The sequence below is a fragment of the Trichosurus vulpecula genome, chromosome 1 (genome assembly GCF_011100635.1).
Source record: "Trichosurus vulpecula isolate mTriVul1 chromosome 1, mTriVul1.pri, whole genome shotgun sequence".
Lineage (NCBI taxonomy): Eukaryota > Metazoa > Chordata > Mammalia > Diprotodontia > Phalangeridae > Trichosurus > Trichosurus vulpecula.
The window spans coordinates 493,554,169-493,567,044 of record NC_050573.1 but is presented as its reverse complement, the minus strand read 5'-3'; the positions used below and the strand labels follow the sequence as shown (position 1 = coordinate 493,567,044).

The window sequence follows — 12,876 nt, the reverse complement described above, 5'->3', positions numbered from 1 at the left end:
TCCTGTCGTCACAGAAGCTATTTGAGGCAGGGAGTGAAGCCAGTGAGAAGTAAATTTCTCAACATGGCAGGAGGCTGAGGCAGCACTGCAGTCCAACCTGGCCAACTAAGTATCATCAAAGCGGAAGGAGTTGGGAAGTGAGTGATGGGTGAAAGGAGAAAATACTGGAGAGGCATTAGGGTATAGTAGAAAGAGTTCAGGACTTGAACTCAAGACACCCGGTTTTAAGTCTTGTCTCCAGTGTTTATTAGCTTATAATCATGGGCAAATAACTTACCGTAGTGTCCTTCTCTGTAAAAAAGAGAGATACTGACACTTGCACTGCCTACTTCACAGTGTTGTGAAGACAGACCTTCTAGACCAGGGTGGGGAACCTACGGCTTCGAGGCCACAGGTTCCCTACCTATTCTAGACCTTAGTGCGTTATATGAATGACTTATTATTAGTAGTAGTTAAGTAATGAACTATCTTCAAAGTAGGGTCTTTCATCCATTCATCTATCCATCCAAATATTGATTAAACACCTACTACACATAAATCAAACTGCTTCAATCACTGAAGGGGGATAAAAAAGATTGAAATAATGGTCACCGTCCACCATCTGATCATCATCTGAAGATGTGAGTTCAAATCTAGCCTCAGTCATGTGACCTGGGAAAAGTCATCTAACCTCTGATTGCCTGACAAAATGAATCTACTGGAAAAGGAAATGGCAAACCATTCCAGTATCTTTGCCAAGAAAACCCCAAATGGGGTCACAAAGGGATGGACATGACTAAAATGACCGAACAATGTCAGCTGATAGCTGCTGTAAAAATATAAAAAATTTATTCTGATGATGGAAGCTAATAGAAGCTTAACAGTGAGGTGAATTCTAGTGAAGAAATACATGGTGGGGGTAAATAGTAAGCAAAGGCTGATTTGATTCCTGGTGGGCCTCAGGGATATTCTATTAAATCAGAACAGCTTGGAGAACTGGGTAGAGTACTTATCCTAAATTGCATATCCTAATGAGTTAGTTGAACCTATATGACAGCCATGAAACTTAGCCAAGGTCTCCAAGGGACCATTTGAGCTGAGGCTGACTTAGACCAGGGCCTCATTTCCTGAGGATCCTCTAGATTCTAGAAAATTCCTCCCTCCTTCTCTCCACCACTGCCCAAATGCAAGGCAACTTCAGCATTTCTTTGGGAGATGATAGAACTGAACAGATGTGTGTGGATAGGATATTATTCAGTATGACATCTGCCAACTCATACTTGACTCTAAGTTAGACCCTGGGATTCTTCTCAGTGTTGCAGGAGTTTCAAGGCATCACACAATTTAAGATTTGGAAAGGACTTCAATGACCATCTAGTCCAGCTCATTGATGAAAGGAACCCCCATACCTGACAAATGGTCATCCAGGTGGGCCATTCCATTTTTGGATTGTCTAAATGTTAGGAAATTTTTTGCTGACATTAACCCCCAATTGGCCTCTTTACAACTTCTGCCTGTTGCTCCTGGTTAGGTACCATAGAGCCAAACAGAACAGATCTAATCCCTGCCTCCAATGTCAGCCTTTCAAACACTTGAAGACAGTGATCATGTTCCCCGTGAGTCTTCTCTAGGCTTCATACACCATCTTGGCTGCCCTCCTCTGGAAACTCTCCAGCTTATCAACATCCATCTTAAAGTGTGGCAGCCAGAAATGAACAGAATATTCCAGATGAGGTCTGATGAAGATAGTGTACAGTGGGACTGCTATGGCACCTCCCTATTGCTGGCAGCCATGCCCTTCTTCATGTAGCCCAAAACCCTATCAGCTTTTCCGACTGACCCATAACACTGCTGAATCATACTGAGTTTTCCACTAAAACCCTCAGAATTTTTTTTTAGCACTTTTGCTGTCTATCCCTGTTTTATACCTGTGAAAATGACCATTTTTTTGCACTTAAGTTCAAGACTTTACCTTATCCCTATTTAAATTCCTCTTCATAGATTCAGTCCAGTGCACTAGCCTGGAGGTATCAAATTCACATCCTGATGCCACAAAGGGGTCCCCAAAATCCCAGGGCTAAGCCAGATTAAAATGTAAGTGAGAAATACTTAACCAAAATAAATATAAATACAACATAACATAGATAATGTTAATTTGTGGTTTTCTAAGTCAACATGTGGCCTGCATATCTATGTGAGTTTGTCTCACTGCTTCTCTGGCCTGTCAAGGTCCTTCTGGATCCTGACTTGTCATTGTCTATGTTACCTATCCCTCCTGACTCTGAATCACCTGCACATTTGATGACCCTGCCATTTGTGCTTTATCCAAGTCATCGATAAAGCATATTAAATTGTACAGGGCCAAGCTAAGGTCCCTGGGTACTCTATTAGAGACTTACCATTGACATCAAACAATTAATGACTACTCTTTGAGTCTGGCCACCAATAAGGTCTGAATCTTTCTGATTTGTTATAACCTAATCCATATTCCTCCATCTTCTCTGCAAGAAGAGTCTGAGATGCTTTATCAAAAGTTTTGCTAACATCTAGGTAAATTATATCCATGTAATTCCCAGCCATCTCCTAGTTTAGTAAACCTATGAGAAAATGAAATTACATTAGACTGGAATGACCTGATCTTACTGACGTCATGCTTGCCTTTTGTAATCATTGGTTCTCTGTCTAGATATTTGCCAAACCTTCTCTTTAATGATCTACTCTAGAATTTTCCTAGCAATCTAAATCAATTGGCCTATAGTTTGCAGACTCTGGTCTCCTTCCTTTTTTTTTGGAAAACTAGTACATTTGCCCTTCTCCAATCCTCTGGTACTTCACTCATTTTGCATGATCTTCCAAATATCACTGACAGTGGCTGAGCGATCACATCCCCCATTTCTCTCAGGATCCAGTATTTTTCATCTGGGCCAGGCAACTTGAATTCATTAGGAGCAATGGGGTGCTCATTTAAACTATCTGCTTATTTATCTTGGGTACCAACTACCTGTCAGTCATTTTGATTCTGTCATTTCTAGTTCAGAGGTTATTTTTCCTTACATAGAAAACATAAAACCCCCCAATAATTGAACAGTACTGCTTCCTCTTTGTTGTAAGCTATCATCATCCCATCCACCCTAAATAAAGATCTTGTCCCTTTTTTGAGGCTCTGTTTTCTCCCAAGATAGCTAAAATTGCCCTTTTTTATGTTTTTACCAGCCTCAGTGCATTCTGAGCTTCAGCATTCCTGACAACATTTTAATATAACAAAGTTTTTTCAATTGTGTCTGACTTTGGGCCTTGGTTTCTGGAAGAAATTGTTATTGTTGTTCTGTCATTTTAGTTGTGTAAAGATATTAAGTATTTGGTTGTATATTAAGTATTTAGTCATTATATATTTATTTGTGCAAAGATATTAAAGTGCTTTGCCATTTCCTTCTCCAGCCCATTTTATAGATGAGGAAACTGAGGCAAATAGCATTAAGTGACTTGCCCAGGGTCACACAGCTTTTAAGTGTCTGAGTCTAGATTTGAACTTAGGTCTTCCTTACGCTAGGCCTGGTGCTCTATACACTGTCCCACCTAGATCCCTATTATATGTAACAGTCCTCTTATGTTTATCTTCTGTTACATGGCCTTGATTCCACCTTCTATATGTTTCTTTTTTTTAAAGTTGGTTTATGAATTCCCTGGATGAAATTACTTCCATCAGTTTCTTCAGACAAATTGCATCTTCCTCTTCCTCACTGGAGTTGTTCCCCTTTGTGTCTTTACATTTTCATTTCTGAGCATCTCTTATCCCCTCTGGCCTGGAGTTTTCGTCCTCAAGCATTTTAGTCCATGGAATTCTACCTATTTTTCCTCTGAATCCTTTGAAATTTGTTTTCCCCAAATCTAATGCCCAGGTTCCCTCTCCTTTCTCACAAATAGTAGCATGGAGCCAGTCACTTCCCCCTAAGGTGGAGATTGTATCTTTTCTACCTTAGAAACCAATAGTTCCCTGTTAGCAAGAATCAGATACAGGATAGAATTTCTTCTTGTTAGTTCTTCTACCTTTTGAAGGATGAAACTATCACTAAAGCAAATAAAAAGGCAGCAGCTATTCTGACTTTGGCAGAGAGAGAGAGAGTAAATGTTTGGATAATTGAAGTCCCCTATGACTGCTGTATCATGCCCCTGCATCTGGTTTATGATTTGTTTCACAAATTCTTCATCTGTTTCCTCTCTCTGTGTATAGTATGCTCCAATGGCAGTATCATCTCTATTTCTTCCTCTCTTTGACCTTTAACCAAACACTCTCAATCCTGTTTCTCCCTCTAGTTCCTGGATTACTTCATGCAAATATACTTATAAATATACAATGCTATACTACCTCTCTGTTTAGTGAGTGTAACTTATCTATCTTTTTATTTTTGAATAAGGTATACACATCCAGAGCCATAGTCCACTAACGGATTTCATCTTATTGAAGTTCAGTGACACCTACGAGGTCAAATTTGCCTCTTTGCCTTAGGACTTTTCTCTTGGATGTTGCCTAATTTGGAGGAATTTATGTGTAGATATTTGAGGCCGTGGGTTTTACTACTGACTTCTTTAAAAAACGTCTCCTGCTAGTTTTCTTCTTCCTTCTTTGAAATTACTTTCTACAGTATCTAACTTGGGGTATATAGCCAGTCTTCCCTCCTCTATCCTTTCTAATTTGAGGGTCTTTTATTTAGATTTGCAAGATATCTGGCAAATACAATCTTAGCAGGAAATCTACATTTTTTTCCTTGCCTTTAAAAATAAATTTATGTCTATTTACCTCAGAAAGGATTTGAACTGGTTATTTCTTGCTGTCAGATTCATACTCTTGACTAATTAATTCTAGTTAGTTAAGTTGAAGTGCATTAGGGTAAGACTTCAGGGTGTCTGTCACCAGCTTATTTTGGCACACACACACACACACACACACACACTTTTTCTTTTGGGACTGTGAAGGAAATATTTCATGTTTTCGGTTATAGAAAATACATCCAAAACAAGGTCACTAGGCAATATTAAGAATGAGACAAGCAATGGATAGCAAAACATTTTGTGGTTATATAAACCACTCCCTCCCCCCATCTATCAGACCGTATGTTTATTAAGAGTGATACCAAACAAGGCAGGACCTCAGCAAATGAAAAGTAATCTGACATGTTAATCTAGGTTGCATGGTGGAAAGAGTCGATAGAATTCTGGACCTGCAGTCAGGAAGGCCTAAGTTCAAATCTGGCCTCGGACATTTACTCGCTGTGTGATTTGGGGCAAGTCATTTAACATCTTTCAGCCTCCGTCTCCTCACCTGTAAAATGGGGATAATGTCAGCACTTACAAGGCTGCTACAAGGATTAAATAAGATGATGTGTGTAAAGTGCTTTTCAAACCTCAGAGTGCTACGTAAATGGTAGTTATCATCATCCTCATTGTTATCATTAATGGTTATGTTTATACTTGGGAAAACAGGATTTAGACATGTTGACACAAACTTTATGCTATCTAGATGGGATGGTGGCAGTTTGGGATAGTAATAGGGAAGGAAAAGGGGTTGGCGATGGGCTAAGTTCCTTCCTTAATTTATTCACTCATATTGAACAATTTCTTATTACAGGTAAGTCACTATGCTAGGTGCTGTGGTGGGGGGAGGGCGGGGGGTGTGGAGGATAAAAAGAAGCTTTAGAAATATTACCAGCTCCCAGGGAGTCACACATGGGGCAAATATGACTTGTTAACAAGAAGACATAATTAACATTATGATACATTAAGGACCAAAGGAGTCCACAGGAAATGAGTGGTGGAAGGAAGACAGAATCACAGGATCTGGCATCTGAAGGAAGCTTAGAATGTAGAACACAGAATATTAGACTTGGAAGGGACCACAGAACTCATCTGGTCTAATTGCTCATTTTACAAAGGAGGAAAATGAGGCCTGGAATGCTTAAGTGACTTACTTGCCCAAGGTCACCCACTTAACAGAGCTGGAATTCAACACCAGGTCCTCTGACTACGAATTCAATGTTTTTTTCCAATTACACTAGCATGATAGTTGTTGGTGTCTGGGAAAAAAACTGGGTAAAGACTCAAAACATTAAGGGAAATTGAATAAAATGGCCCAAGAAAGGCTTTTTTACTTAGATTTCTGTTCTGGGCTATGTTTCTAGAAAGGGAAAGTACAATTTAGGAAAATTTTGTGGGAAGACCCCAGGAAACTATTGAATCTGACTTCAGGCAGTTGCTGGAATGGCAGTTTTGATAGGTAACCAAGACCGTAGGTAGCATTTCTGTACATTTTATTTTGCATATTGTCTCCTCTCTTAGAGTGTGAACTCCTTGAGAGCAGAGACTGTCTTTTAACCTTTCTTCGTATCCCCAGTGCAAAGCATGGTGTCTGCCCCATGGTAGATCCTTGTTTATTGACTGACTAGGGCCAAGAGATTTATTTTCTCAGTAACCATAAAGGCTGGTCAAAAATGCTATGGTTTGCAGTGGAAATGGAAGCTAAACTATGAAATGAAAATGGAGATGAATTCAAAAGTTTGTTGTATGTCAAACCATGCCAAGCCAAAAATGAGTACTGGAGCTTAGACCTGTATGGGAACAGTTTGCCCCCTGAGAGCCTTCCTTACCCCAACATGGTACTTTTGCACCTTTATTGGAATTCTGTATGGACTCTATTATAGAAGATGTGGTAGGAGAAGAGAAACATGAGAAAAATGAAGGAAAATGGACGTAATTGCAGGGTTTTGGCATTTAGAAGAGAATTTAGCACTATCATACTGATAGCACTTTAACTTCTGATAAGTAAAATTAGATAATAAAGAGAATCATTCTTTTCCATCTGGTCCCTCCCTTGAAAAGAATTATAATGACAACGACAGGTCATGCAAATGGGACATGACCTATAATTTTTCTGATTTTTGAGAGTCTTGGAACATTTCCATGAGGATATTTACATAAATGGCAGCTTCAAATCATGCCAGCATTTTTAAAATTTTTTTTTTTTTTTTTTTCTTTGCTGAGAGTAAATGGATGCTTGTGTTGGATTCAGATCTCGGTCTTTTTGTGATCCAAATTCCAACTAGTGTCAAAGGGAATTCTCTGGGGTCAGGATGAAATGATGTAATATTAATTAAAGCGGGACTTTTTTTTTTTTTAGTTTTCTCTTTTAGAACACTAAAGTAATCAAATGCCTTTGATTGAGTCTTACTAGGTGCAAAGCCCCAGGCCCACAACCTTTTGCTGATTAGATGTGAAGCCTTTGGGCCCTAAGAAAGGTGTATAAACTCAGGTTAGCATTTTGTTTGGGGCTCTCACTCACTGGAAGAGTGTTGGTGTGGAGAATCTGGATAGCCACTGGGGTCCCCTGGCTTTGAAGAAAACCCAGACATTGGTGTTTATTTCTCTGGTAACTGTTGGTGTATTGCTTGGAGAGATAGCTAGAAGCCTGTCTGCTGATTTGTGTTTATTTGCTCTGTTTATGTCATCTCTGTTTGTATTTGCTCTGAAGTTCAGGGTGCTGGCTTCTTCCCCTGAACTAAGTGAACGGTATATGTATGTTTGATTAAAGTGAGATTGTTAACCCCTTAAAGTTGCTTTCCTTAGAAAAGCAGATCAAAGAATCTGTGCTGGTAGCCCTTCTGTGTGCTGGTGTTATTGGCCTTACACAGCCACAGTAGCGGCAAGCCACATTGTTGTTACAATGAGTATAGTGAAAGTGCAAAAGTATTTCAAACAGACTTGAGTCCCCATTGTTCTGCAACATACAAACAGTTTAGGAGTTGTAACTTTTTTGAGGAAGTGAAATTTCCCCAAGGATTTCCTTAAATATTTGAACCACAGGAGGACTCTAGTACCCTATTTATCTAAGAGGACTGAAAGCAGAAAATGACAGCTGTGAAGGCTCTTTGCTTTTAGCTAACATTTTAAATTTTTGACCAGCTAGCCTCATTTTTGGAGACTGCTGTTTTATCTGTGAGTGCATCTATGTGGAAAAAGTCAGAATGAAGCAAAACTATTCCCCTATGAATTCAACAGCACAGGTTCTACTTACCCCACCGTGATGTCAAAGATATTGCTCCCAACAGAGCTGGATACCGCCATATCTCCAAGTCCTTTCCGGGCCACTATGACACTGGTAATGAGGTCAGGGATGGAAGTCCCAGCAGCCAAGATGGTGAGGCCCATAATTTCTTCACTAATACCAATTGTTTCTCCAACCTAAATGTGATAATAGTAATAATAGTAGTAACAGTTTACATTTGAATAATGTTTTATGGTTTACCACCCCATTGCCAGTACTAGGCAGAGAAGAAAGGCCAACTTTGCCCTTAGTAAGAAACTGAGTAAGAAAAAGGACAGTTTTGTGGAAAGCTTGATTTCCATGACATAACTTAATGAGTTACAGCTAATAACTCAAAACCCATCATTTTAAATATAATCTCTCTGAGATTAGGGATGTATATCAAACATCCATAATGTTTGTAAGGGCAATGAAGAGACAAGTGGTAGGTTTGGGCAGGTTGTAAAACATTACAAATAAGCAATTACTAAGGAAAAACAGTGTACATGATGTAATTGAAAACATGTATGAGGGACAGTGATGGACTGGTCATGTGTCGAGACTGGTGGACAGCTTGTGTGATCCATTGGTATTCTAGTGATAATAGGAGAAAATGAGGAATATTCCCATCAAATCAGGTAGTGAACTTATGAAAGAACTTGGACAAAAGGCACAAGGGATGGAAAGGAATGGAAGAGTTGAAATTTCTGTCATATGAGAGAATGCTCTGTAATGAAATGTTTAATAACCGACTCTTCACCTCCACCTTCCCAGCAAAAAATACTCACAACACACTTTTAAATGTAATCTGCCCTATTGACATTTTCTCCATCTCTTTCTGAAGTTTAGACAATTGACAACAACAAAAGTAAAAAACCCAGTAGTGTTTTCTGAATTCTGAAGTGTAAATGCTCACACTGAAAATTTAACAATCAGCTATCCTGAGCTAGCATGAATTGGCTCCAGCACACTCTTGGAATACTCCCATCGATTAGATCACAGACCCATTTGAATACTTATCATTTTATGGTTTATGATGCATATGTTGCAAAGCAAAATATACGTCATCTCATTTGGTCTTCACAGCAACTCTGTGAAGTAGTCTGTGTAACTACTACTACCCCAATTTTACAAGTGGAAACATAGATGTGCCCACCAAATTATTTGAGAACTGAGAATAATCTCAATTAAAGTAGGACTACAATAAGTGGAATGCAATTGAGTATATTTATATTTACATTTGTGTTCATACTGAGGTGTGGAAAGAGACTTTCCGGTTCAGGCTTCTTGTTGCCACTATGATAAGAGAGAGACTGGTGCAGAAGAAGCTTTGGCTCAGACTTTTCTGCCACCACTAAGATAAGAAGAAGACATTGCCTCAGTCTTTATTTTGAGCTTCTAGACATCGGAAGCTTGAAGGTCACAACATCTGCAGAATCAAGGCTGGGAAAGAAGCCAGAGCTTTTATGTTGACTAGCTGGCAGGTATCCTTATCTTTTGCCTTCTGTTACTTGTTTCTAGACATTTATACCCTCATCTTCCCCTCCTGCTTTCTTTAAATTTCCATCTTTCTATGCTGCTTAAATATTCACATTCTATATATGGATGTTGAAGCTGATGCTTTGGACTCCCCCCCACCCCCCACAGATGAGCCTGTGCTCTGAGCATGATAAAACTCTGCAGATAACTATCTCTGCATCATTGATTTGGTGATTGACAGCAGTACTTAATCAATGGACCCTTGGCTAATTTTCATCTCCAAGGAGACAATAAGATTTGGAAATGTGCAGGGAAGCTCCGTGCCACCTAGATGTGCTGGTAGTGGGCAAGAAAGATGATTAGAGTTATATCCGAAAGACACCTTAGAGATCATTTAAACTGTGTTGTAAATTTTTTTTATAGTCAAGAAAACTGAGAAAATTTAAGTGACTTGGGCAGAGATAGGGAGTGGTGAGATAGCAAGGTTTTGAACCTAGGTCCTTTCATTCTAAATTGTTGCTTTCCCCTCTATATCATGAAAGAATCTGAGAGATTATCTCTAAAATGATGGGCTTTGAGTTATTAGTTATAACTTATTAGGGGGATCTGTAAGATTGTCCTTTTCAAATGGATTTGCCCAAGTTTACATAGCTGGTGGATGGCAGAGCGAGGATTCAAATCCATGTACTTTGAGGCCAAATCTTTGTTTGTCCACTCCTTGAGAGTGGGGGTTATTGTAGTTGTTGCTTAAAACTTTCTTTGTATCCCTAGTGCTTAGCTCAGTGCCTGGCACATAGTAGGTGCTTAATAAATACTTGACTTGACAAGCAAGAGCATATAAAGCTACACACATTTCATATCGTGAGCCATTTGAGAAGGACAATCTTTTTAGATATGTGCAGTTTCTTCAGTGTAAGGAACTCCCAGGAGAGGCAATTCCTTTTATCAAGCAGGCCAGCACCTCCTAAGAAACTTAGAGTTTTAGGGGAGTTGTCTGGAGCATTGAGAGGTTTAGCGACCTGCTTATGGTCACACAGTTAGTATGTGATAGAGGCAGGATTTGAACCCAGGTCCTCCTGCTGCTCTCTACCTATTATGGTCATGCTGCCTCTACTTCAGACCCAATAGATTGGGAGAATCCAAATGTTTGAAAGTTTTCAAGCAAAAAAGAGGTGTTATTGAGATTAATACAATCTCTCCTCCAGTATTCCATAAGACAAAGCAGAAAAAGAGGTTTCAGAATCTCAGAATCGGAAGTGACCTCAGAGGTGGTCTCTTCTAAACCCTGAACAAGAATTCCTTCTATTATCCACTTAAAGTAGTCATTAAAAATTCCAGATAAAGGGGGAATATACCATTTCCCAGTATAACCCATTCCATTTTTGGATAGCTCTTGCTCCAAGGTTCTTTACAGAGAATCTAAATCTGTTTCCTTGAGACAAGTAATACAAATAAAATACTAGTCTGAAACTTGCAGTAACATCAGTAAAAGTTCTGTGGAAAGCTTCCTCTTGTGATGTCAACTGCCAAAGCTGAGGGATGTACCTCAAACATTACTAATTTCTTTGAATAATTCCTTATAAAGCAATCTTCCATGAATTTACCCAACCCTTTTTTGATTTTCCACACACACACACATACATATATATGTGTGTGTGTGTGTGTGTGTGTGTGTGTGTGTGTGTAACAATTCATCTGGAAATTTTTTTTGGAATTGAAATAATATTTTATTTCTTCCTCAGGCACATGTAAAGACAGTTTTAACACTATTTTTTTTAAATTGAGTTCCAAATTTTCTCTCTCTTTTCCTTCACCTCTCCCTTCCCTGAGACAGTAAGCAATTTGGTATAGATTATACCTGTTCAATCATGCAAAATATATTACCGTATTAGTCATATTGTGAAAGAAGACATAGACCCAAAGGAAAAAAATGTAAAAAAATAGAGAAAATGAAAAATAGTATGCTTCAATTGGCATTCAGACTATCAGTTCTTTTTCTGGAGGAGGATAGCATCTTTCATCATGAACCCTTTGGAATTGTCTTGGATCATTGTATTAGTAAGTCATTCTCATCACTTCATATAAGTCTTTCTAGGTTTTTTGGATTTTCAGATATCTTCAGCTTACACTCATATAAATACTTCAGCTTTTCCTCTCCAGGCTACTGAACTTCCTCTACTACGCCCCCTCTCCTCATCATGAAGCCTCACTCCAGCCCTAGGATTCACATATTAGAAGTACCCTCTGCCCCTTCAGTGAATAGTTCCACATAGAATTTCCATCTAAGGAGGGTGCCCTTATCTCATTCCTCTCCAGGCTGTTGCATAGTGATAAGAAGTTAGCTTGAACCCACAAATCATTTCCTTCAGGCTAACAACATTTAAGTGAGCAGATACTTCTAGCTCAGTATCCCTTCTCTCTGAGGAGAACAGAGTGGGAGCCTTCCTGCTTTCTATCCTGTAAAGGAATAAAGTCTTCCTTGGAGAAGGATGGGTAGAAAAGAAGCTAGAGATATCTATTTTGCCTTCCTTTGAACCACACAATGATATTCCCATGTCATGGGGAATGGGGCAGCCCTTGATATATTATCTGTACAATGACAGATTTGTTTTATCTATGATTCTTGATCATTTTGGTCATTTTCCTTTCAGATGTGGATGAAAAATCTACATTATATTTTTTTGAGGTGTGGTGACTATCACTGCATGCAGTATTTCAGGTGAAGAGAATAATTTATAGCTCACATTTTCAAGGTGATCTACAAAGATCTTTCTTACAACCACCCCAAGAAGTAAGTAGATAAATGCAGTTTTTATAGAAGGGCAAAATAAAACTTTCTATTGTTTTCAGTATTTTACTTAATGACTACCAGTATTTTATGGGCTGTTTCTGACTGAAGCAGCACATTAGCACAATATCATCAAGGAACAGATTATAATCATGGATAGATCCATTTCATGAATCATTATCTAATAGCTTAGAACCCATCCTTAAAATGCTTTGGACTGTTAATCTTTATTTGCATTCCTTTAACTTCTGGCATTAAAATTAATTTGCCATTTTTCTTGCACTTAAAAAAAGAATCAGGTTGTCATTTTGCTGCCCATAAGAATGCAATTACGTCAACAGGCTTGTGGCTTTTGCTAGATCACTCTTCCAAGATCGCTTATGAAACTTTTATCAGATTTCTTCATCCAGGGAATTATCCATTTATCTCTATCTTTTGATTTATGTTTCTAAAACTCAAGGACTAAATTTTATCCTTCTTGTATCTTTTCTTCCATCTCACATAGTTCCTTGCACAAAGAAGGTGCTCAATAAATGCTTGTTGTATGAATAAATTA

General features: G+C 38.7%; 1 protein-coding gene across 1 annotated transcript in view; it reads right to left on the bottom strand.

Moving 5' to 3' along the window:
- Window positions 1-12,876, bottom strand: part of SLC24A2 (solute carrier family 24 member 2) — a 318,448-nt gene that overhangs the window by 2,805 nt on the left and 302,767 nt on the right. The window contains exon 9 of the mRNA XM_036747980.1: window positions 8,045-8,211. Coding sequence (XP_036603875.1) covers window positions 8,045-8,211 — 167 coding nt within the window. The remainder of the gene's footprint in view (window positions 1-8,044; window positions 8,212-12,876) is intronic.